General features: G+C 41.5%; 1 protein-coding gene across 1 annotated transcript; it reads right to left on the reverse strand.

Moving 5' to 3' along the window:
* Nucleotides 1-2,614: 2,614 nt before the first annotated feature.
* Nucleotides 2,615-26,447, reverse strand: LOC311245879 (transmembrane protein 79-like). The gene is made up of 5 exons (XM_084335905.1): nucleotides 26,342-26,447; nucleotides 14,655-15,384; nucleotides 11,878-12,072; nucleotides 11,151-11,370; nucleotides 2,615-8,515 (listed from the first exon to the last, which is right to left on the reverse strand). Exons 2-5 carry the CDS (start codon nucleotides 15,259-15,261, stop codon nucleotides 8,314-8,316), a joined length of 1,224 nt encoding a protein of 407 aa, XP_084192031.1. The 5' UTR covers nucleotides 15,262-15,384; nucleotides 26,342-26,447; the 3' UTR covers nucleotides 2,615-8,313.
* Nucleotides 26,448-26,687: the final 240 nt, after the last annotated feature.

A 26,687-nucleotide genomic window follows, 5' to 3' on the forward strand; every position in this document is an offset into this window, starting at 1 on the left:
TTCAGACAGGGCTCTGAGAGGAGTGGTAGGTTGTTCTTCAGACAGGGCTCTGAGAGGAGTGGTAGGTTGTTCTTCAGACAGGGCTCTGAGAGGAGTGGTAGGTTGTTCTTCAGACAGGTCTCTGAGGAGTGGTATAGGTTGTTCTTCAGACAGGGCTCTGAGAGGAGTGGTAGGTTGTTCTTCAGACAGGGCTCTGATAGGAGTGGTAGAAGGTTGTTCTGAAGAACACTGAAGTTCGACACCGTTTGACGAATGATGTCACTGACCCTTAGCTGCCAGAATTGTACCCTTCCTGCTGACTTGTACAGAATTTGTTTGGATAAAAGTCAGCTAAATGTAAATGCGTGCTTGTTGTGTGACCGACTATTGTACGTAACACTTTGCATGTCTTTGTCTTGGCAGTGAGTGTGATGTAGTTCACTCTGGTCAGACCCCTTAGTTTCCCCTACAGCCAACCAGCTTCCATTGTCCATAGCCATCCTTCCTGAAGCCTGTTTGCCTTGTTGCCCTATTTATCCACTGTACTCAATATAGAGGACTGACCAGTTTTAACACGTTTTTATAAATAAATACAATTAATTGCCTATTTTAATAACCTGGTCTCCTTGTTTTCCAGCTTGCAGTTTTTCAAATAAACGAAACATTTGTATTTACCTTGGAAACAGCATCTCTGCTCCTTACAAATTAACGTGTTGTCCTTTTGAGATTTAACTTCCCATGGTGGCGTAGTTGTTTGACTGAGGTTGGGATACTATATCCCCCAGACCCAGGATGTATGTGTTAATTATCTTTAGGCCTCTTTCTACATCTGTATTATTTATAGGCCTAGTTCTTCATCTGATGTATTAATTATCTATAGGCCTAGTTCTTCTGATGTATTATCTAGAAACCTAGTTCTGTATTATCTAAACTTATTTATTCTGAAATAATATCGCCTTGTTCTATATCTGATGTATTTATCTCTAAACCTAGTTCTTCACCTGATGTAATTATCTATAGGTTTAGTTCTACATCTGATGTATTATCTATAGGCCTAGTTCTTCTGATGTATTAATTATCGATAGGCCTAGTTCATCTGATGTATTATCTATAGGCCTAGTTCTCCATCTGATGTATTAATAATGTATAGGCATAGTTCTTAATCTGATATATTAATAATGTATAGGCATAGTTCTTCATCTGATGTATTAATTATCTATAGGCCTAGTTCATCTGATGTATTAATTATCTATAGGCCTAGTTCTTCATCTGATGTAATGTATCCCCTTGCCCCACGTTGCCTTTTATGTATTTTTGTATGTTTGTTTTTTGTTTTTGCTGCCATTTTGGCCAGGTCTTGCTCGAAAAAGAGATATTTGATCTCAAGTGACTACCTGGTAAAATAAAGGTAAAAAAAAAAAAAAATCAAAAAAAAATCTGATGTATTAATTATCTATAGGCCTAGTTCTTCATCTGATGTATTAATAATGTATAGGTATAGTTCTTCATCTGATGGATTAATTATCTATAGGCCTAGTTGTTCATCTGATGTATTAATTATCTATAGGCCTAGTTCTTCATCTGTATTAATTATCTATAGGCCTAGTTCCTCATCTGTATTAATTATCTATAGGCCTAGTTCTTCATATGTATAAATTATCTATAGGCCCAGTTCCTCATCTGTATTAATTATCTATAGGCCTAGTTCCTCATCTGTATTAATTATCTAGGCATATTCTTCATCTGTATTAATTATCTATAGGCCCAGTTCTTCATCTGTATTAATTATCTATAGGCCTAGTTCATCAGATGCATCTAGGCATAGTTCTTCATCTGTATTAATTATCTATAGGCCTAGTTCTTCATCTGTATTAATTATCTAGGCATATTCTTCATCTGTATTAATTATCTATAGGCCCAGTTCTTCATCTGTATTAATTATCTATAGGCCTAGTTCCTCATCTGTATTAATTATCTATAGGCCTAGTTCTTCATCTGTATTAATTATCTAGGCATATTCTTCATCTGTATTAATTATCTATAGGCCTAGTTCTTCATCTGTATTAATTATCTATAGGCCTAGTTCCTCATCTGTATTAATTATCTATAGGCCTAGTTCTTCATCTGTATTAATTATCTATAGGCCTAGTTCCTCATCTGTATTAATTATCTAGGCATATTCTTCATCTGTATTAATTATCTATAGGCCCAGTTCTTCATCTGTATTAATTATCTATAGGCCTAGTTCATCAGATGCATCTAGGCATAGTTCTTCATCTGTATTAATTATCTATAGGCCTAGTTCTTCATCAGATTTATTATCTATAGGCCATTCTACATCTGATTTATTAATTATCTATATGGGCCTTGTTCTACATCTGATGAATTAATTATCTATAGGCAAGGAATTGATGACATCTTGAAAGTAACCCTTTGAAGTCAGAGTACAAGCTGACTGTTCATAAGCCTTAACACATTTATGACTTCCTTGAATCTTGAAAACGTGTTTGTCACATTTTTGCTAAGAAACTAGTCTAAATCTATTTAACATTTCAGACACAACCCATTTTCCATAATGTGCCTAAGGTATGGCACAAGGTGCATTTACAAAAAAAGGCAAACCTTGTTCTCTAGAGAATTTTAATGGATTATATTGTGGAATGTGTATATAAAAAACAAAACAAAGATATATATATATATAGATGTCTACATAATATAGCCAAGAGCTAAACAAACTAGAATTGATACAATTTAATGCAGTTACCTTAAGTGAATAGAGGAATATCATGGGATATATTTATGTAAAAACATCTCATAAATAGACCAATAACTACAAATTCTATTATTATTATAAATCTTAAAAAAACTACAAATGTTATTATTATTATACATCTTAAATTCAAATAAACCTTATACATAGAAATTTCCACTTGTCCCATAATGTAGTCAACCATAAAACGAATCCCCATCCCTCGAGTGTGCTTCTTTCACAATGGCATGGGGATCTGGGAAGTGACATTGTTTGGTACAACTTGCTGGGACAGGTTAGGGTTACTACTACCAACAGCTAAACACCATGTCGTTCACCTTTTACAAACATTAAGACCACTGCCTGGTGACTCAACATTAGGCAGCAAGATGACTTTGAAAAATATCTTTGGACAAAATACATTATTTTATGATGTGTAGTTGACACAAATGCATAAATTTTGTTGACGATCAAAATGTGTAAATTATATATCAAGATATATACGTTCAGTAGTATTGTCAACTGTGAATGAAGAGATATACATATACAATCAATAACATAATACAACAAACAATTGAATTGTGGATTATAGTATTATGCCATATAAAATGTAGAAAGTGTAATCCTTTTGGAAGATTAGTGATTCTTGACAAGTAACTGGGTGGTAAACCTTAGACATCTCAAAGTTAAACCAAAGATTTGTTTCCTTTTACATTTGAGGCATGAAAGGTTGACATTGTTCAATGCAAGTGAGTTCCTTACCTTCCAATAACCGCTCTTATCCTCGTTAGCACCAGTGATCTTCTGCGTATCTACTTTTGTCCTTGATTTACTCTCTCCTTACAGTAGGTGCTCTCTTTAAGCTAATAACTAAATAATATAATACATAACTAGGATCTTTACTGAATAACATTATGTTGGGATGGTGTTCCAAAATGGAACTGCTTTTGTTAAGTAAAAGCTTAATGATTCTATAGAAAGACGTTTCTGATTATGTTACATTGAGATCTGAATGGAGATCATTGTATGAAATCAACATACTTGAAATCTGTGCATAATGGCATCCCATAATGCAACATACATCAAACTGGTGCATAATGGCATCCCATAATGCAACATGCATAACTGGTGCATAATGGCATCCCATAATGCAACATACATCAAACTGGTGCATAATGGCATCCCATAATACATGTATGAAACTGGTGCATAATGGCATCCCATATTACAACATACATCAAACTGGTGCATAATGGCATCCCATAATACATGTATGAAACTGGTGCATAATGGCATCCCATATTACAACATACATCAAACTGGTGCATAATGGCATCCCATAATACATGTATGAAACTGGTGCATAATGGCATCCCATATTACAACATACATCAAACTGGTGCATAATGGCATCCCATAATACAACATACATCAAACTGGTTCATAATGTAGGTCTATTCCTGAAGAACCTGTCAATAATTTAACAACGGCATGGCGTGATGGCAGAGAGTTCAGTTGTCCACAAATATTTGGATCAACACAATTTTCAAGATGTGCTTTAATTTGAGGATATTTACGTCCCAACATCAGGTGAACGGTGTAGGAATTATGATTTCTATATGTGCCTCCCCAATTTTAAAGGGGCCAAAGGTATTTGGACAATTGGCTCTTCCATGACCAGGTGTGTGTTATTTGCTCATTATATAATAAAAGATCTAGAGTTTATTTAAAATGTGGTATTTGGAATCTGTTGCGGTCAACTCTCAATATGAGGTCACCATCAGTGAAGCAAGCCATCATTAGGCTGAAAGATCTGGTGATCTCAGCCACACCAAAAGACCACAGAAACCAACTGTGGTGGATGACGGAAGGACTTCTTTCCCTGGTGAAGAAAAAACCACTTCACAACAGTTGTGGCCACATCAAGAAACTCTCCAGGGCCCTGTTCCTCGTACCTGGCTAACTGAGTTAGCCGGATAATTTTCAGCATAGCTTGACTTAAGCCAGACCTTTCTGTTCCCCCGACGCTCGATTGTCTAAATCACTATGAGAACAGATCAAAAAGTTTGAACCTGGTCGAGGGCAGAGTTTAGTTCAGTTAGCTGGATAAACTGGCCACACCCTCGCAAAGAAATGCCAGCTCGCTTCCTGAAATAATTCTCAGTCTAGATCCCATTATACCATTCTGAATTATGTTTTTGTGCTTCGTTTTTCTAGAGGGGGCTTTTGAAATGTAAAATAATAGACCTAAATGCTGATACTAAATTTACTTTGTCCTAAATAATGCACGTTATATATACGGCGCTCGCGAGGTGCGATATACACATTATGTGGTTATTTTAATAACGCGCAGCATTGCAAATGTGAATCCCGCGGGGATGTTTTTAATGAATGAAACCTATCACTTGTTTGGCTCAGATTCCTTTCATATTCTCCGCTGTGGATGTTTAACGGAGTGCCAAGATTTAGTTTCATTCAAGCATAAATTTAAGTCTTCATGCGTGGATTGTGGATATGAATTCCGACTAATCTGAATATGTGGATTGTTGAATTGTCACTGTCACTCACACGTTATTGTGATATTGTAACTGGGATTAAAATGTTTGAGGAGATGCGCCGTTTGATTTGATGACGTGGATGTGACTTGAGAAAATTAATGAGCAATTGCAAGCCTTTGACGTTTTGATGAATGCATTTGAGAAAATGAATTTATCTGTTCAAGCACTGTTAGTGTTATCTGATGATGAACAAGAAGGTGATTAACATGACTGGTGTCACTGGTATAAACCAAAGGTTAATCAATTCAATGGATGGTATCAATTAGGTATCAAAACGTATGGATGATGTCCGAAACAGATTAAAACCTGATTCATAGTGAAACTGTATAGCCTCCCTCCAAGCCTCTCTGACACGTTATTTCGGGGGTCGAGCCTTGAAAACCATGTATTTATATATAAAGTACATGATACCTAAGCCGAGCGCATACAGGACAGATATCCTCATAAGTATCTATTAATTCGTATCAATTAGATACTCTTTGGGCTTGTTTGTATCTACTTATTCTGAACGAGTTTAACAAATTATTTTCGCTAGCAAGATCTCATTCGATTATTCATTCCATTAAGCCTACTGCCAGCAGGCACATTTAAAGAAATATAGTCTGATTGATTGGCGTAATGAGGGACTTAAAATTAGCCTATAGATTATGCATTTAACTCGTCTGCGAGGCTATTGAGCCGTACTGTATTGTACCCATTCTGCAATCTGTTAATAAAGTTTTAAATCAATCAATCAATCAATGCCGTTAGAAAATCAGGATTTCTGCGATCGACACCTGCTGTCTTTTCAGGTGAGGCGGCCGCACGCAATTATCCTGAGTATCAAGTCTGGTTCGAATTAACGAGACTGAATCAGCGTTCGAGGAACAGGGAAAGCGCGGATTCAAACATTGGTTAATTGAATCTGGATAATGGGACTTTTGATCGACTTAGTTGAACCAGGTACGGGGAATAGGGCCCAGGAGGGAGACGTATCTGCGTCAAAGTCAACAAGCAAGAGAAGACTTCACTGGAGTGAATACAGAAGGTTCACCATGAGATGTAAACCATTGGTGAGCCTCCAAACAGGTAGACCAGATTAGAGTTTTCAGAAAACCATAAATTTTTTTTTTAACTAAGCCTACAGTTCTGGAACAACATCCTATTGATAAATGAGACAAAGATCAACTTGTACCAGAATGAAGAGAAGAGTATGGAAAAGGAAAGGAACTGCTCATGATCCAAAGCATACCACCTCATCAGTGAAGCATGTGGTGGTGGTAGTGTTATGGCGTGGACATGTATGGCTGCCAATGGAACTGGTTTGATTTAATTTGTTATTGTTGTTTCTCCAATTACTTTTGGTCCCTCAACTCATTCCCTGCCAACAACGATTTTATACGTGTTTGTCTGCCAATCGTTGAATGCCAACCACGTTCAGAAATACGTTATTTGATCATTATTTCTTTGATTCGCTATTTCCATTCGTTATCCATCCAGGGAGCCTGTGTTACCATAGGGAATGAGTCTGAGATCGCAAAAGACCAATACCGCCGCCTGGTGGTATGCAGCCGATGTTGCACTTCCTTTGAGACTGTATGGGGCTGTGCGTCGATGAAATGCCTCCGGGCGGACTTTTCTAGTAACCTGAACCAAGGGCTTCACCCGATCGCATTGAATTGTTTTCGGGACCCCCGATTCATTATGCTGTGGTGGGTTATGTCGTGGGCCAAATGGACATACGATCTACCAGATGGCAATCAAATAATTGGAATATTCTTTTTGGAATCCCACCGGCCACAGGTAAGAGCAATTTAACATACATTTCAGCTCGATTGTGCCTTGTTTTCATAGCCATCTCCCTGATCAGTGTATGTTGTTGTACTAACGAATGCCGTTATTGACAATAAATTAATCAAACGACCCCCCCCCCCCCTTTTCATGCATTCATGATGGAACATTATATACCGATCATATGCATTTGAATTTTTTATTGTAGCGTGTATAGGGACGAAATGCCAATGGATTAAGTATAATATACATCGCAGGCTATTACTAGCCTCCCAGGAATTACCCGAAACCGCTCTAAAACCATACTTATATTCACCACGGTATAAAACGGGAATGTATGGATGGAAAAATTATTTGACTCGATGTCAAATGGGCAATAGTATTGCATCCATAGCTATAATATAGAATATAGTTATAGCCCTGCAAACAAGGTGACCTACTCCATTGGTTTAATGCGTGGCAGCACATAGCCATATCCCGTTCTCAGCGTGGCAGAGAAAGAGTTAAAGTGTGTGTGTGTGGGGGGGCACGGTTGTAATTCCTGTTCACCTGATTTGGATGTAAATTAAAGCTGAACGTCTGCACTTAAATCCCTTCTTGATTGTTTCATATCAAGTCCATTGTGGTGGACTGGAGCCAAAATTGTGAAAATGTCCAAATATTTATGGACCCGACTGTATAAAGCCCTGTTTGGAAATACACTAGACTTGTGGAACCACATTGTATGCAAGCTATGTAAACTACAGCTGGCCTGCCTACCTTTTTTTTTATGCCAACGCTAGAGTTTTGAGAGTTCTAGCAGAATCTAATAATGAATAGACGGAAGCATCACGCAGGTCCCCAATGGGTTCATTACTATTTCCCGTTTCATGTCAAGGAAAAGATATTGTTCATCACACCGGAGGCGCGTTGCCGTGAATGAATGTCCGTTCTATATACCGTAAACCTTCATTAATTTGATCTCGCTCCGAGAGACTGACCCTTCTCGATCTGGCACCAATTTCTCCTCACGAACTGAGAGAAAGCGAATACATTATTCTATATGTATGCTGCTGTAGGTATGTTGATCTCAAAGGTCATTTATTTTGTTTACACAATGAGCAATAATAAAACATTTTAATGGTTCGAACCCATGTGTTTTTCTTTAGAAGGAATAGTCAAATGTAATTTTTGGCCAACTTTGACAGCCCTACTCCCTCCCTCCCTCCTCTTTCCTTCAATGAATCCAGTCTTCTCTGTCCATGGTTCCCCACCGGCTTAGCCCCAGAACCTCTGTCGGGGACCCGGCGGTGGCTCTTGATGCGTGGCTCCCTCCTGGGCGAAGATGGTGCCTCCGGCCTCCATGGCGAAGATGAAGTAGAGGTTGGCTGCCAGCATGGCCATGGTGGGCAGGAAGGAGAGGCCGAAGCCAAAGCCTCGTACACTGCTGCCCAGCGCAGCTGCCACCCAGTACACCAGCCTGGGGGGGGGGAGAAACACACTGGTTACATCTACATGGAATACTGGATACTTAAATATCAAGTAAATAAATAATATCCGGCGACCGTTGGTTGTGTGATAGTAAAGGGGTAACCTTCTGCCGTGTGGCAGTGAAAGGGTTAAAAACCTTAACGTTATTTCCTGTCATTAGAGTAATGGATAAATCTGAAGTGGTCAATTCCAATGACACCTTAAAATAAATGATTAATTATAACCTATATTTCTAGTATTTATATGTTGTATTAGGGCAATTAATCAAATTCTAATTACAATTTTGGCTTCCAATGATTATGAAAACAAGATCAACGACTTTAAGCCAGGTCAAGCCTTTGAGCCAGGTCATGTTTTTAAGCCAGGTCATGTTTTTGAGTGCGTTTGGAGTTGTTTTGTGCCGTTTGTACATAGGCAACCTGAGGGTGCATTTTATTGTTTCTAATGCTTCGTGGAGCATGTTTACATTTGCTCAGCCTCATAGTAGAAAAACACATCTTCTAAAATCGTTTGTGTTTTGTGTTGTACAGTGTACAGTATGAGAACGGTCAGGTCATATAGGTGAGACTGTGCTGAGAAGAATGATACCAAACATACCATGGTAAAAAAAAGTTGCCAAAACGTTGAAAATAGCTTAGTTTTTTTTTTTTTTTTTACACTGAAATTCTAATTCGAACTTGTCTACAATTCTGCAACGAATATCGAATTCGATTTTTTTGTTAAAGTGACAGTCCTAGTAAGAGCTAATAGGGAGGTGTAGTGGTTACGTCATTTTGACTTTTCCTGTTCCACCCTCTGTGGAATGCAATGTATTTCCCCATTGACCAAATCGGCTCGTTTTAGATAAATAAAGCATTAACGTTGGCATGGTGTACCTTTCTGTGCGTATTATCCACAATCTATAGCTCAACATGAAAATATTCACAATTAATTGTAAAGGTAGCAAAATAACAACGTTTATGTTTTCGTTCGCTGGGAAACTACACTGCTATTTGGCGCTGCTGACTAACGTCACCACAGCGTAGCCTCCTGCCTACTAGTCACAGACCTAGGATCAGATTTCCCTTACATTCCATAAGCTTAACAATTCGTACAATGGGAAAATAACTGACCCTGAATCTGTGGCTAGTATCTGTTTCACCCAACACTAGTGCTCCGTGATCATAGCCATTTATCTCTAAAGCTAACCACTATTTGTAAAAGCCACAACCACGTTACCATATTTGTATTTATAATTTAAATCGTATAACGTTATTTCGCTGCATATTAAATCACTGTAAATACTAATGTAAATCATTGTGTCGTTGTACATATTGTGTATAGTTTATAATGTTAGTAGCTAGCTGGCATTCTCGAAACTCCTAACATGCCCCGATTTTTAAAATGGTTCTCTCCTCTTTGTATACCTTTGTCCTCACAAACAAAGTATTCTGCCAGGGAACTTATGGACACGACAATAGTAGTAGTTATAAGGTGTTTGAGCTTGTAACGTTAACGTTAGTTAGCTATCGTGGTAGCCCCTTTCGTGACTGTGATGCACCGAGTGCATCACAGTCACGAAAGGGGCTACTATCGTGGTATCAACATTCCGTGATGTGTAGCTAGCTAGCTTGCTAACCGGCATGATGCGTGTGCAGTGTTTGCCCCACAGGTCTGAGAAGAGGACCTGCACATTTTACTCGTTCCCGAAACTCCTCTACATGCCCCGATTTAAAATGGTTCACGACAGTAGACATAATGCTACGTAATAGCATTTAGCGGGGTAATGTTAACGTTAGCTAGCTAGCTTGGTACTATGACCCGTGATGGGGATAAGGCTACAGCCTAACAGACCAATAGCATAGCGTACTGAACAACAGGCTGCCTAGTGGTAATTGTAGTTCTTTTTTTACGACAAATTAAAAATGTTATAACTACCTTTGTTTCAACCAAAAATGCTTAAACAATCATGTTAGTGGTAGAAGGGAACTCATTTTGTGCAAAAATGGAAAGCTTGCCAATGTTCATGCGGCAGAATTGTTACAATAGCCGATAGGGGCGGTTAGGTGGCCGAGCGGAGATTGTGTTAGTCACCAACCCCGGAGCTGTGAGCTGGATTCGCCTGTTCGAATCCAGCTCACAGCTCCGGGGTTGTCACCAGCTTGGCTGGCCGTCTGCACTAATACAATTGGCTGTATTAGAGGGTGGGAGAAGCTGGCGGGGTGGGTCCGGGTCGTTGTAAACAGCGACTCCTACAGTTCGGTCGGGGCGCCTGCTAAGCGCGGATAGGACTTGAGGGGGATAGTGTGGTCCTCCCACACGCTACGCCCTCTCGATGAGAATCCGCGCTGCCAGGTGAAAAGAAGCGGTGATTGGCTGGACGTGTGTCGGAGGAAGCACGTGGTAGCCTCCACTCTCCCAGATGATCTGACTGTGGGGGGTAAGTGCGCAGCGACCAGGAAGGGACTGGGAATTGGCATACGACTAACATTGGGATGGGAGAAAATCGGAGGAAAATGGAGGGGGAAAAAGATCAATAAAAAAAAAACAATAGCCGATAATCCATTTTCCCAATGATAAATCCCTATACGGGTGGAACAACCAGTGACGTCAGACTACACCTCCCTATAAAGAAGAGTCTTTACCGTCCAAGGGCAAAGATGATGGTCAACAGTGGGACCAGCTTGAGCAGATCCTGGCTGAGGTAGGCTGCCATGACGGCCAGCTGGAGGAAGTACAGCAGGAAGAGAGAGATGGAGTCGGCCACGTAGCGCCGCTGGACGCGCACCTCCCAGGCCTCCAGCTCCTCGCCCAGGGGGTTCACCACGCCTGTCCGGAGGCGGCTCACCCCGAGGACTAGCCAACCTTGAGGAGGGGAAGGGGTTGTTAATGTCAATGTAATGTTCACAAATACTGTTCTGGGGCACAAGAAGAACATACAGTATATGTGAATTCTGACAATGGAAAGGCTTTCCCCTTTAAGTAGACAAAGCACTTCATCAGTTCTGGAGTTTAAGGGAATTAATGCACTGTGATGATGAGCCTAATGCACTGTGATGATGATGAGCCTAATGCACTGTGATGATGATGATCCTAATGCACTGTGATGATGATGAGCCTAATGCACTGTGATGATCATGAGCCTAATGCACTGTGATGATGATGATGATCCTATAGTGCTCTCGACCACTCTTAAAATTTGGTCTTGCCTAAGAGAAAAGCAAAAATAAGAAAACATTGCTGAATCCCAGGTAAGAACAAAATAAGAAAAAATGCTAAGTTAAAAACAAAATAAGAGGAAATCTGTTCTTATATCGCTTCGTGAATGAGGCCCAATGACTTCAATTATATTCCATTGCCTCGTCTCCTCACCCAGTATGATGGGCACCATGGCGAACACGGAGCAGCGCAATGTGTAGACCAGCCTGAGGGGGGCAGTGTGGAGCAGGGGAGCGTCGAAGGGAAGGAAGACATAGCCGCCCCAGACCAGGAGAGGAAAGATCAGCGCCGCGGTGAACAGGGACACACCCACCTTCAGGGCATTCCTGCTGGCACAGTCACACCCACCTAAACGGAGAGAGGAAAGATCAGCACCCCGAAAGCTATGTTACCGTCACTTGCTACTACGTCACAGAGGACTGGCGAGTCACCACTGCGGTGTTGCTAACTAGAAGTTTGCCAGGTCGGCATATGGTAGACCACCTCGCATAACAGTTTAAAGAAGCCATTCCCCATCCCTGGATACAAGTCCGACTGACTGGTGGAAAGTCAATGCGGGGAGATTCCCCAAACTGGCACGCCAGTACCTCTATATACCTGTGTTTTTGGACTGATGCGCTCCTGTCTGACCATGTCGATATGCTGGAATCGGGACCATGCATGCGAGTCAGTCTGAGACAGGCTATTTATGTTCTATGTAGGCTATCTTGTTGCAAAATAATTATAAAAATAATAATAATAGCCTCATTAAAAATACTATTGTTGATTCGTTAGTACAGTTGATTGTTCTCAGCGTTTTATGCACATAATCTCTTATTTCGTTAGGCCTATTGGACATTTGTCGACATAAGATTGATTTTTCGTTTGTTTATTTATCAAGTTAATATAAAACTGTGTCTAGAACATTGTTGAGTTTGTTAAATACATACTTTTGATTTTTTTAAGTGGCGAGTGACTTTTCTCTCTCGCATATGCAGCTCACCCGATTAACACGTTGGGTGCCGTTCACGTAGAACTACGTTTCTGTCGCCCAACCGCTGAGTGCCGGCTACGTCACAGAAACGTAGATCTACGTTTTTCTCATGGTATTTCTTTTAATCGCTATTTCCATTCATAATTCAGCGGGGCACTTTGTGCATACTGTTCTGAGTGTGTCTGAGCTGGCAGACGGTCTTATACCACCCTCTAACGCCTTCGGCCATTATTGCACCCCGTTAGAAACGGGTTAGTTTCTTTTCTCTACCGAGCTGCAGTGTGGGGGTGGGTCCTAAACACTCCGGCAAAACACACGCTTGTAGGGATGGTTTGGACTACCGACCCCACCCGTTGAAGTGCAATGCCCAACAACGTCGGAGACAGGATCGCTGTGGATAACTGGAATGGCGATGAGATAATTGGATCTTTTTTTTGCATTACATCAGATACCAGGTAAGGACACTATATATGAAAGCTTGCGTTGATCTGATATTTATTTCTACGGCGATTGAAGCCATCTGTGTTTTATGTGTGTGGCTGTTTTACTTTGAAAACGTTGAAATGACCAGTGACCACCTGTAATTGCACTGTTTACTATTTCATACAGTACTTGGTTTCAATAAATGAACCCAGTACATTTTACTGGGTTCAAACTGACACAAAATGCTGATTTATTCATTATGATCCGTTTGAAAATTTGAAATATAGGCCTCCCTCTTATACAGGCCTCCTCCTAATACAAGCCTGGTACCCGCTACAGTTGAAACAAATACAAGCCGGGGTTACTATTAGAGGAATTACGGTAGTTATGGTTTATAGTTATAGTTTGCAATAAACGTTGTGTACAATGTTTACAAATCTGGTACAAATGTATGTACATCTAAAAGAGCTGTGACAATAAAATAATCTGAATCAATCTAGAGAGGACAGGGCTGCCGGATTGGGCTGCCGGATGAGTCTAGAGGACAGGGGCTGAGTCTAGAGGACAGGGCCGAGTCTAGAGGACAGGGCAGAGTCTAGAGGACAGGGGCCGAGTCTAGAGGACAGGGGCAGAGTCTAGAGGACAGGGGCAGAGTCTAGAGGACAGGGGCTGAGTCTAGAGGACAGGGGCTGAGTCTAGAGGACAGGGGCAGAGTCTAGAGGACAGGGGCTGAGTCTAGAGGACAGGGGCTGAGTCTAGAGGACAGGGGCTGCTGGCTGAGTCTAGAGGACAGGGGCTGAGTCTAGAGGACAGGGGCTGAGTCTAGAGGACAGGGGCAGAGTCTAGAGGACAGGGGCTGAGTCTAGAGGACAGGGGCTGAGTCTAGAGGACAGGGGCTGAGGACAGGGGCAGAGTCTAGAGGACAGGGGCTGCTGGCTGAGTCTAGAGGACAGGGCTAAGTCTAGAGGACAGGGGCTGCCAGCTGAGTCTAGAGGACAGGGGCTGAGTCTAGAGGACAGGGGCTGAGTCTAGAGGACAGGGGCAGAGTCTAGAGGACAGGGGCTGAGTCTAGAGGACAGGGGCTGAGTCTAGAGGACAGGGGCTGAGTCTAGAGGACAGGGGCCGAGTCTAGAGGACAGGGGCCGAGTCTAGAGGACAGGGGCCGAGTCTAGAGGACAAGGCCAAGTCTAGAGGACAGGGGCCGAGTCTAGAGGACAGGGGCAGAGTCTAGAGGACAGGGGCTGAGTCTAGAGGACAGGGGCTGAGTCTAGAGGACAGGGGCTGCTGGCTGAGTCTAGAGGACAGGGGCCGAGTCTAGAGGACAAGGCCAAGTCTAGAGGACAGGGGCCGAGTCTAGAGGACAAGGCTAAGTCTAGAGGACAGGGGCTGAGTCTAGAGGACAAGGCTGCTGGCTGAGTCTAGAGGACAGGGGCTGAGTCTAGAGGACAAGGCTGCTGGCTGAGTCTAGAGGACAAGGCTGCTGGCTGAGTCTAGAGGACAGGGCTGCCTGTCGTTAATGACAGTGGTTCCTTACATTTGGAGGAACGGCCCTCCACAGGCCAGTCATTGTAGTAGCCGTCTGGGGGAGTTCCGTGGGGACTCAGGAAGGGGCTCTTCTCAGTCTCCACATCCCAGAATGCTTCACTCTCTCTGGGGGAAGCCGGGAGGCTGATCGAGTGCAGGATGGTCACGGCCGGATTAAACACCCGCGCCGCCGTCTCCGGCAGTGAGTTGCCTCCGCAATCCTCCTCCACATCTATCTCAGCCTTGTTCCCTCTGTTCCTTAACCCTGCGTCCTCCATCTCCTGTTCCCTCCATCCTTCCCCAGTTCTTCTCTTCTCCTCTCCCGTGCCCAGCTCCCTCTCGCTCTCCGTCCGGCTCTCTCCTCCTCCTCCTGATGGGCTCCTCCTTTGTCCCTCTGCATCGTCGTCATCCCTCTTTCGCTCACCGCTTCCGTTTTCGACTACTTTCTTTGCGTCTCCCGGCCACTGGAGGGTGGCGGGCTCCAGGCTGGCTGAGCTGATCATCTTGTCCTCCATCTTCTCCACGTCAGAGGCCCATGCCGGGGCCTGGGATTCAGCAGCTCTACTGGCTTTGGAGGAATCTTCACAGAGGAACTCACAGAGATTTGACTCCGACATTGCTCGGAAATTCAAACTTTAGGTATGCGTTTGTCGATGGCCGTTGCAATTTACAAACTGGCTATAGATTCATGGTCAGTGTTGTTTTGACTGAGACAAGGTTCTGGTCTCCTCTTCTGTGACCTGCAGGGACAGTCAAACAAAGTTTAATTCACTCCATTGCCTGGAGGTCACCGTTTGACTAGATTACCTTTAACTCTCTTTGAAGACTGTTTCGCTACCAACCATAAGACTACCAGGACCAAAAATACTACTTCCAGTCTAGTCATGTTGTCTCGGCATGAAATCTATATCCGTGGAACTTTATCAAACTATTATAATAACAGTTATCATCATACAAACACATAATTTGTATTGTTGTTTGTTGCTTAACACTTTCAGAGCCGGCTGAAGAATTGTGATGATTCGTCTGTGATTATAATACGAATTAATGATAACAGCGACAACACTCCTGATGGGAGCAAAACAAACACTTTGCATGGCAGAGGTGCATGACCCCTCTCTTCCTAAAGTTGTAACTAGGGCGAACTGGGAACAGGTTGCTAGGCGACCTGGCGCTGGGAGTCATAATTCCTGGCCAAGATGACAGCAATAACATTTGCAATACATCACACAGAAATAAAATGTGCGATACATCACACAAGAACAAATTCCTAAGATAAGGATGGAGGAGCAGGGGAGGGGGGGGTGATTCATCTCCAGTCGAATGAATAACGGAACGAGAGAGAATTAGGAGAAGCTGATCAAATGGACTTTTATCAAATGGACTTTAAATCACTGGACCTTATTACAAACTGCTGAGTCTGTCAAGGAAGACCACATCATTCCTGTGAAACTACCCTGTTTGGTTGAATAAATGTTCTCCTTGATAACTGTCAACTGAGTCGTGTTGAGGTGTTCATCCTGCCCGGGGATTATCAGATGTTTCCGTGAGCACACCAGAGGGATAATTTAAAAGTACACAACGCAGGATACTATCGTAGAGCCATCACTCACTGGGATTATCGGAACATCTAACACGGCCATGTTTTCCTTTTTACCCCCTTGAATGCCCAGCACCACTTCAATGTTAACGTTAATATCGCCTAATCTATGTTTTAAATTATGGCTATGTGTCTAATCTCCCCCCGTCGCATTATCAATGAGTCATGACCCATTTCCAGTCAACATTGTCGAAGCGGATTGTTTTTTTATCGGTTCATTTCCATTTTATATCATTTTGAAAAGCCCTCGTTTTCACGGAAAAAAGAAGAGATTCCATGATAATCGCCCTGTACTGGAATATTCTAGAACGTTCGGCCTATTTATGAATAGTTTTCAAATAAACGCTAGATTATCGATAGTATTATGTGTACGTGTGCACGCTGGTGCCGCGCGCTGAAAATCGATTCCCTCAGTTCCTGATCGCTTTTACAGTCAAACAGCCATATCACATTATAGGGGGAAAAGCTTATATCTCCGTGAAAACGGATCTGATTATCCTAATACTGGTCAAATAAGATTCCTTACCCGAGATCAGATGGTATCCAAATAGATTATTCCAATTCCTGATCGCCATTCCGAAAATCGATCCTTTTATTGATCCACCGCGTATACTGTAAAACACATAATCCCCGCTGCTCTGAGGGTCCAGAATGAAGCTGATCGACTCCGGTCACATGCGTGAGAAGTAAAATGTGGAGTCGGGTTTTTTTTTTCTCATGCCTTTTCATCCAGTCCAATCCAAAAGGGTGAATTACTATCTGGGAGTGGGAGACGATAGGGGCGCTTTTTTCACATCTGAGCGCCTGGAGTGGCTGATTTACCAACGGTAGACTCGGTTGATGAAATATGAATTCAGATCGCTAATAAAAAAAAATAACGAGGAAAAAACGAATACTCTCGTGATGGGCATTCAACCCGGGTTAAGAAAACTCGGGTTGGGCAATCAAAGTGTTAAAAGAACACGCCAACATTTAGGGAAATTAGCTTATCGTCTTCTCGATTCAAGAGGTTTATTTGTCACATACATACAAGGGCATACAGTGAAATGCGGGTGGCCATGCCCGCTTTGATTGTGCAATAAGTCCTGAATCAAAACAATACAATGGTGAATTATGTCCATAGCACCCACTACAATATGTGCAATAATACAATAGTAAATAGAATAAGTAGAAGATAATAAAATAGACATATAAAAAATGTTAAAGTCCTGAGATAATGCAATACAATGTTAGCTACGAATTAAGGCAATGGGTCCTATGTACACTATACAGTTTTTACTCTATATCCTTATGCTATACTTGCTATTTTTTAACTATATAAGAACCACAACAGTTCTTTTCTTAAAGTGATATTTTTTCCCTTGTTCCTTTAAAGTGTCCTTTCCATTGTGTTTAAAGTGACCGTTTGTGTGTGAGCGAATGCAGAATGTGTGTTGTGTGTATGTGTGCGCTCATGTGTACTTGTGTGGGGAGAGATCAGTGTTCAATGTTCTGATGGCCTGGGGGAAGAAGCTGAGCCTTAGTCTCTCTGTTCTTGCTGCATGTGTGCGTAGGCTTTTGCCTGACCGCAGCAGCTTGAACAGGCTGTTGTTGGGGTGGTGGGGGTCTTTCATTATTCTGCAGGCTCTGGATTTGCACCTCCCGTTATACAAGTCCTGCAGGGGTGGTAGTGCAATACCTGTAGTACGCTCTGCTGAGCGCAGCACTCTCTGGAGTGCCTGTCCTGTGCCGTGCTGTTTCCAAACAAGGCAGTGATGTTTCCAGTCAGAATACTCTCTACAGGCCCAGAATAGAAGGAGTGGAGTATCTTCCCCGATACTCTGAACTTCTTTAATTGTCTCAGGTGATGGAGGCGCAGTTTCGCCTTTTTTACCACAGAGTCTATGTGTGTTGTCCATGTCAGGTCCTCTGTGATGTGGACTCCCAGGCACTTGAAACTGCTCACCCTGTCCACGATAGCCCCATTTATCCACAGTGGCGTGTGTGTTCCCTGCTGTATTCTCCTAAAATCCATGATCAGTTCCTTGGTTTTACCAATGTTCAGGAGTAGGCTGTTATCCTGGCACCAGCGTGCCAGTACATCAACCTCCTCCCGGTAGGCCTTCTCGTTGTTGTCAGAGATCATCCCCACCACCACGTGTCGTCCGCAAACTTCACTATGGAGTTGGAGCTGAACTTGGCCACACTGTCATGCGTGTACAGTGAATACAGCAGGGGGCTGAGAACACAGCACTGGGGGGACCCGATGCTCAGGGTGATTGAGTTGGAGGTATGACCCCCCAACCTGACCGCCTGGGGCCTGTCACTCAGAAAGTCCAGGATCCAGGCGCTCAGGACAGAATTCAGACCCACATCAATCAGCTTGTCAACCAGTCTGGTGGGGAGTATGGTGTTGAAAGCTGAACTATAGTCAATTAACAGCAAGCTCACATAGAAGGGGCCCCCCTTCTGACTGTCAAGGTGAGAAAGGGTGTTGTGCAGTACCTGGGAGACCGCGTCATCAGTGGACCTGTTTGTCCTGTATGCAAACTGCAATGGGTCCATGGTACTATGGAGGGAGGCACAGATGTAATCCTTGACCAGCCTCTCAAAGCATTTCATGACCACAGAGGTGAGTGCCACCGGTCTGTAGTCATTTAGGCCTGCTGGTGCTGGTAAGGAGTTTTTTGGTACAGGGATTATAGTGGACACCTTGAAGCAGGCAGGGACCATGGACTCAGCCAGGTATAGGTTGAATATAGTGGTGAACACTGGGGCTAGCTGGTTTGCACAGGACAAGGAGGAGAGAGACTAGGGCTGATGATAAAAATGATATCGCGATAACGATATCGATAACTAGGGATGCCCCCCGGACCCCGGTTTTAAACGGGAACCGGTACTATATTAGAAAATACCGGAGTATTTATAAGCTCCGACGTCCTCGGTACTGCTATCGATACTCTAGAGCAGGGGTGGCCAACCCGCGGCTCGCGAGCCGCATGCGGCTCTTTGCCCGTCAATGTGCGGCTCTTCCATCCATAAAAAAAAAAAAAAAAAAAAAAAAAAATATATATATTTTTTTTATTTTTTTTAATTTTTTTTTTTTATGTCACTCATTCCATAAGGACGTAGAATAAACATTTACAATTTTTTTTTAAATGGTCCATTTGCATGTTCTTGGTATCTGAATCTAGGGACATATATGGATCAGTGTCAGAAATAGTGTGTCTGTTACTAGGCTTGAGTAAATTGTAATGAACCAAAGGAGAATATCAATTCTATTTTAAAAAAAAATGATCTTTGACTGTAAATAACACCATGCTAAAATTGACCAGACCTGAAAAATCTAAGCAAATGAATAAAGGGAAGATGATTAAACAGAAGGTTTTGTAGATACAGTACTGAATTCTGCCATCTTTTTTATAATGTAAATTTCTCCACCATTTTTCATCATATTGCAACACCGTTTTTTGCAAGACGTTCACAGAAAGGTAGAGAAACTAACTGCGTTCTGTTTTATGGCAATAACGTTCAGGTTTGTGGGAGATAATCCCAAAAAATAAGAGAAATTAAAAAGTAAATCCAGAAGTCAGATGATTGACAGGGGCTGGTGTGAGCTGGGTAGGGTAGTTTTTCGAAATTTGAAAGCCCTGAGTCTCTTCCTTCAAAAGACTACACTCACTTTTGGCTGTGCCACTTCCTCCTGTCAATATGCGCCGGTTTCCGACTCAATGCCCTGAGATTTCTATAATCTTATATTTCACTAATAACAGTTAAAATAATTGGTAAACAAACATAATGCTGAAAATATACACTTTTACTGTATATCTCTGGCTTAAGAGGTTAACCCTGTGAGGCCCAAATTAAAAAGAAATTAGCAACTTCAGAGGCCAGAGGGTGGGACTGGGACATATAAACACATTTACTATCAAATAGCATTGTGAGGCTGAACAACAGGACCAATTGACTATACATGTGCTTAAAGGGGAACTATCTTATAAATGGCTTTTTTCAGTGTTTACCATTGTTTCTTAGCTATGTGGACTTATATTAATAGGATATATGTCTCTAATTCTCATATTGGCGAATTCTTCCAATTCTCCTCTCACAATATTCACCCTCACTGAACTGAGTCATCTGAAAATGTGCATATCTGTGATGTCAGAGATTTCTCAGCTGCATAATAATGTGGCAGTTGATGTGGCAGTTGGCACCAGGCCACACAGTGGTTGGAGCCCAGCCTCAAAACGGCTTAAGACCTTGAGGTAGAAAAATGCGGTTTTTAGTACTTGATTAGAAATACAAAACAATGCATTTTTTTTGAAAAAAACCTAGGTGTTCCATAGACTCACAGGAATTGTGTAAAAGTGCCCAAATAGTGAAAGAAATAGTAAAATAGTTCCCCTTTAACATTTTTTAAATAAACATTATTTTTTTAAATGGCTAAAAGTGATTTTGTAATTTTGCAACTGTGGGTCTCACAGGGTACTTTTAACCCTGTGAGGCCCAAATAAAAAAGACATTAGCAACTTCAGAGGCCAGAGGGTGAGACCTATAAACACATGAAGGGTGCCGTGACTGAAAAAAAAGGTTGAGAAACGCTGGTATATGGTGTGGCTCTTTGTGGTACCACAGTCATTTTTTTGTGGCTCTTAGTCTCTGACTGGTTGGCCACCCCTGCTCTAGAGAAATTATTATTATTATTATTATTATTATTTAAAAGTTGCAAACGATCTATCCTCTCTCTGTCTCTGCACGAGAAGCGAGCCACAGCGAGTCATTATTACACACACTCCTCGCGAGTCGCTCGCTAGTAGTGCTACATATGGGTACTCCTTAATGAAAGTTCTCCGTGCTGAAGCGCGCTGCACACAGACAGCTCTGAGTCTGCATGCACCGTGACTCGTGATGGCGGATAGAGCGAAGCGTTCAAAAGAAAGTATGGATATACAACGCACGTTGCCACAAGTGCAACAAAACATTTGCCAGTAAGGGTGGCAATACGAGCAATTTATCAAAACATCTGTTGGCAAAACATGATATTAGTGTGCAGAAATGCGCGTATTCGACTGCCTTGCGCGCAGTGTTCCATCTGCATCCACGTCCACTGCCGCCGGTAAGCCAAGATACGGAGTTTCCTAGGCTAATAACGAATTATTACAAATAGGCTAATAAACAAAATAATTGTTTAGCTACAAATACTACAATCTAAACTTTTTATAGATCGTCAAGCTGAGGCGTCAGCCACCAATGTGTCCCAGGCCAGTGAGCCCAGGGCCACCACACATCCTTCCCTCTACCTCCCTCCACCACCCAAAGTCCTTTCACCCTAGCAGCTAGAGGAAGGATGACAGAGGATAGGGTGAACGAGTGTCACAGTTCTGTTAGCCTTTTGCATTTGTTGTTTATTATAAAAAGTCTATAATTCAGAGTCAGACACATTTAAAACATTGTTGCTGCTGTTGCTGAAGAAATTATATTCATTTATTATATTTATTTATAAAGTTATATAAAAGAACATTGCTGCTGCTGTTGCTGAAGAAATTATATTTATTTATAATACTTATTTATAAAGTTGTATTTATAAATAATAAAGCAATGTTGATTCTGTTCTTAATTAATTGTCTTTTTTTCTTGCAAAAAAAGAACCAAAAAGAACCGATAAGAGTATCGATAAAGTACCGAACCGTTAAGCAGTATCGATAAGAGTAGTAGTATCGATACAATCCTAACGATACCCATCCCTATCGATAACAATATCATATCACTCGATAAAAAAAAATCGAGTATTAAAAAAAAATATATATATATATTTTTATATTAAACAACAGATGTATGTTTATTTTGCAGCAATTCTTTGTCGTTGCCGCCATCTTTAGTGTTACATCCCCTCACACTCCAGTTCTCAGGCTGCAGCTGGTTTGAAAGCGAAAGTAAACCGGCTTCTCTGCTGGCTGTGGCTCCAGGGGAGTTGAACAGTTCTGGCTCTGCTAGTTTCTTTTCTATCTTTTGGCGCTTTTTTGGTGGACAAACCACCGCACGCACATGTGCACCGTGACTCATGACTGGAGACTAGCTCTGCTAGCACACATAGCCTACTGTGTACAGATGGTTTCAAACTGTATTTTAAATTAGAAAGCAAACAAAATAAAGACAAGAGAAAAATAAATCTCAATTTGGTCAGTATTGTCATTTGGACAAGCAAAGCCATTACTTTAAGTTGCAGGCAAGAAAGACAAGTCTGTCTCTGGTTTTAAAACTGCCCTGTTGCAGGTCCAAAAAAAATATATATATTCTTTCCCCCCCCCCCCCCGATATCGATTATTAAAATATATCATGATAATTATCGTTATCGTTATATCGCCCAGCCTGAGAGACAAGAAGAGAGATACCAGTTCTCTCTGTGCGTTCAGTAGAAAGCTATCTGGCTGCATGTTAGTCTATCTTATGGAAGCGGACATGGCCGGTTAGCCTAAGCATTGTCCAACTAACACCTCTCCCGAAGGCTACCATGTCCACTTCCTTTCATTGCGCTAAGCTAGGCTAGCAGCCAGATAGCTTTCTACTGAACGCACAGAGAGGAAACTGGTATCCATCTTGTCTCTCTCTGGAGAAGACAGTAAGCTAATTATCCAAAATGTTGGCGTGTTCCTTTAAATGTGCAAAATAAAGCTTTTTCAATAACCTCTGTGTGCTGCAGACATGTACAGAAGTGTGCCATTGGAAACAAAGTCAGAAAGCAAGAGAGATCAGATGAGGGCTGCTGGGAACAGGAACACTAGTGTGTTGCAAAAGACCAGAACGACAGCAACAGCTAGCGTTACACAGGGGCTAACACTAACTTTTTATAACAATTTAATATGCCAAATTAGTCTTCTGTTCTGCCTCATAGATTCATATCAAACAAACAGAACACTGTTCCGACAGCAGAATATTGATGTAATTAAGAGATTAGATGAAAATAAATATTTGTGTGGTGCTCGAGTTTGTTACTCATCCAATGTCCATGGGTCTGGTAGACCCACAACATTATTGGGATTTTAAAACAATGAAGCGGGGTTTCCCATTAATTACCTAGACTGTGGCGGCTCGCCCCAGTCTAATTAGTCCCGCCACAGTTGTATAATGAAATGAACCAAAAAAAACTTGAAGTAATTTTTTTTTTTTTAAATATAAAGTTTGCCAATAGGGATGTATCAGTAGTATTGGCAGTGGTAGTAGTCGTAATAGTAATCCACTATATTTTTTTATTAAAAAATAAACCAGTTCAACACAGGTAGGTAACCACTTTTGCTTCATTTCTTTGATGGCTCAAATGTATGCTCTAGTCCAGTGGTTCCCAAACCTCTCCTCGAGACACCCCAGCCGTTCCATGTATTTGTTAAATTCCACCACCAGCACACCTTGATTCAACTAATAAAGGGCTAGTTAAGTTGAATCAAGTGTGCTTGTGGTGGAATTTAACAAATACATTGAACGGCTGTGGTGCTTCGAGGAGAGAATTGGGAAGCACTAGTCTAGTCGATTTTGTGTTTTGAGCACAAAGTTCATCATAGATCTAGCCTCTTTATTTTGCTCTCAAAGTGCACCAGATTGATGCATTTAACTTTAAAATGTACAAAAAAAAAAGATTCCAGGGGGGCATGCCCCCGGACCCCCCTAGAGGGTCGGAGGTTCACCCCCCATAGTCTCTGAAAATCCTGTGGGAAACACCGAAGCCATAACAATTCTGGTAAAAATACTTAACAGATGTTAACTTTATCTCAATTACAAGCAATCTAGAGTCTAGACAGCATATGGTTAAAATTTGGCATCATCAGATTGCATCGCATCACATTGCTTTTGAGTTTTTCCAAGTGTATTATTTTGGTGCTTTGAGCCACAAACCCAAGTGCCATTTAGCTCCATTGTATTGGAGTGATGGCAGACATCTCTACAGCTCATAACTACAGAACATATCTCTGCAGAAGATATTTCTATAGCAGGTATCTCCACAGCAGCTATCTCTACAGAAGATATCTCTACAGCACACATCTCTATAGCAGGTGTCTCTACAGCACATATCTCTACAGAAGATCTACTCTACAGCAGACATCTCTACAGAACACATTTATACAGCAGCTATCTCTACAGCATATATCTCTATCAGACATCACTACAGCATCTCTACAGCACATATCTCTACAGCACATATCGCTATAGCAGCAGACATCTCTACAGCACATATCGCTATAGCAGACATCTCTACAGAACATATCTCTACAGCAGACACCACTACAGAACATATCTCTTCTACAGCACATATCGCTATAGCAGACATCTCTAGTACAGAACATATCTCTACATCAGACATCTCTACAGAAGACATCTCTATAGCACATATCGCTACAGCAGACATCTCTACAGAACATATCTCTACAGCACATATCTCTAGTACAGCACATATCTCTACAGCACATATCTCTACAGCACACATCTCTAGAACATATCTCTACAGCAGACATCCCTACAGAACATATATCTACAGCAGACATCTCTACAGAACATATATCTACACAGCAGACATCTCTATAGCACAGACATCTCTATAGCAGACATCTCTACAGCAGACATCTCAAAAACAAAGAATCACAATACATGGGGGGGGGGGGGCGTGGCCATTTTCAGAATTCATATATGTTACTATGGTCCAGAAGTAATATCCCTTTGGTGATGGTTTATCATTTAATTACATTTGATTTAATCAAACACTTTCTATATGACCTAAACACTTCATTTGATTTAATCAAACACTTTCTATATGACCTAAACACTTCATTTGATTTAATCAAACACTTTCTATATGACCTAAACACTTCATTTGATTTAATCAGACACTTTCTTTATGACCTAAACATTACAACTTGTTTGTTTGTCAAACACTCAACCATGACGTTGTTGAAACGATCCACTTAGTCAAAACTCAACTGGAGGAGAGCCAGTCTGCTGTCTAGAAGCTGACATTATGAATCAAATCTTTATTTCACTCAAAGTGACTTTTGATTCAACATGTCATCCTCCAGGGAGCACTCACTGAACACAGGCTGACATAAGGATAACATGCTTTAAGTAGTTAAAATAATATACAAAGCCAACTAAATGCTACTTTAAACTCACAAATGTTGGTTAAAAAAGTATCTTCAATCAATAAAGGCCTTGCGCGGAATGTTCTACTGTGAATTGTTTACAAGATCCAGTAATAAGACACCAAATTGTGTTTTTGTTTATATATTTCTCATAAATCAACATATAGCAACCATTGTTTTGCACATAGCAAGCAACCGTTGTCTTTTGCATTGCTGTGTACAAAATAATGGTTGCTATGTTTATCAAAGTCATCTTTCTTCCAACATGGCTGGTAACGAAACTGCAAAATATCTGTGCAGTGGTAGAGTAGGGAAAACATGTCACACTGTGTTTACCACACATCCAGTAATTACAACACACAGATGTATACATTTATGTTGGAATATAGATTCTCCCCTCTGTTGCAGAGTTTAACACCTTGATCTCCACCATTTGTCAATGAAGTTGTACATTATTGATTGTTATTATCCTTACTTGTCTAATTGTTATGGTTTTATATGCCCTTTTCCTCCCTTAATTCTGTATGTTTTGCTTAACTCTGTATGTACACTCGACGTGACTGTTTGAAAACTTAACAGATTGCAGAATGGGTACAGTACAGTACAGTACAGTACGGCTCAACACACACAATTGTTAAGGTGATGCAGACCAGAGAAAGACTTTCGTCTTGTTTACACCAGGGTCCCCCCATTGTAAATGAGGGAAACCTCAGTTGTCTTTAAGAGTCTAAATAAAGGTTTGAAATTAAATGAAAAATGTCTCATATATTTCACATGTATAGCAACCACCACGCTCTTCTTCAACGCGGAAGACAGACGGGCATTGTGAACATTCCGTGAGAGGCCTGTGTTGACTGAACACGGAACAGACAGGTGGCAGTGTCCCTGTTTCTCAAAGAGAGACGATACGACATTACCTAACATTACCAAAACAATCCGATATCTTCAAAACCACAACTAATACAGTCTACAATTATGAGATGGTATACTCACTGGAGTGATTAACAACTGAATCCTGTGTATATTGAATCTGATGATCGATAATAGTTTCTTCCTCTTGTTGTGAAACTTCTTCCTGTCGATCTGGGAGGAGTAGAATCCAGGTGTGATGATTAGAGGTACGTCACTGCTTTCTCTTAAAGGGGAACTACGCCCAATTTAACAAGTCAGCATGTTATTATGGTCAAGTTGCTGGCCCTATATTGATTGATTGATTGAAAACTTTATTAACCGATTGCAGAATGGGTACAGTACAGTACAGCTCAATACATATAATTGTTAAGGGGATGCGGGCGGCTACGTGGCGTAGTGGGCAAGGCGCTCGCCACGAATGCGGAGA

Source organism: Notolepis coatsorum (genome assembly GCF_963971535.1).
Source record: "Notolepis coatsorum genome assembly, chromosome: 19".
Lineage (NCBI taxonomy): Eukaryota > Metazoa > Chordata > Actinopteri > Aulopiformes > Paralepididae > Notolepis > Notolepis coatsorum.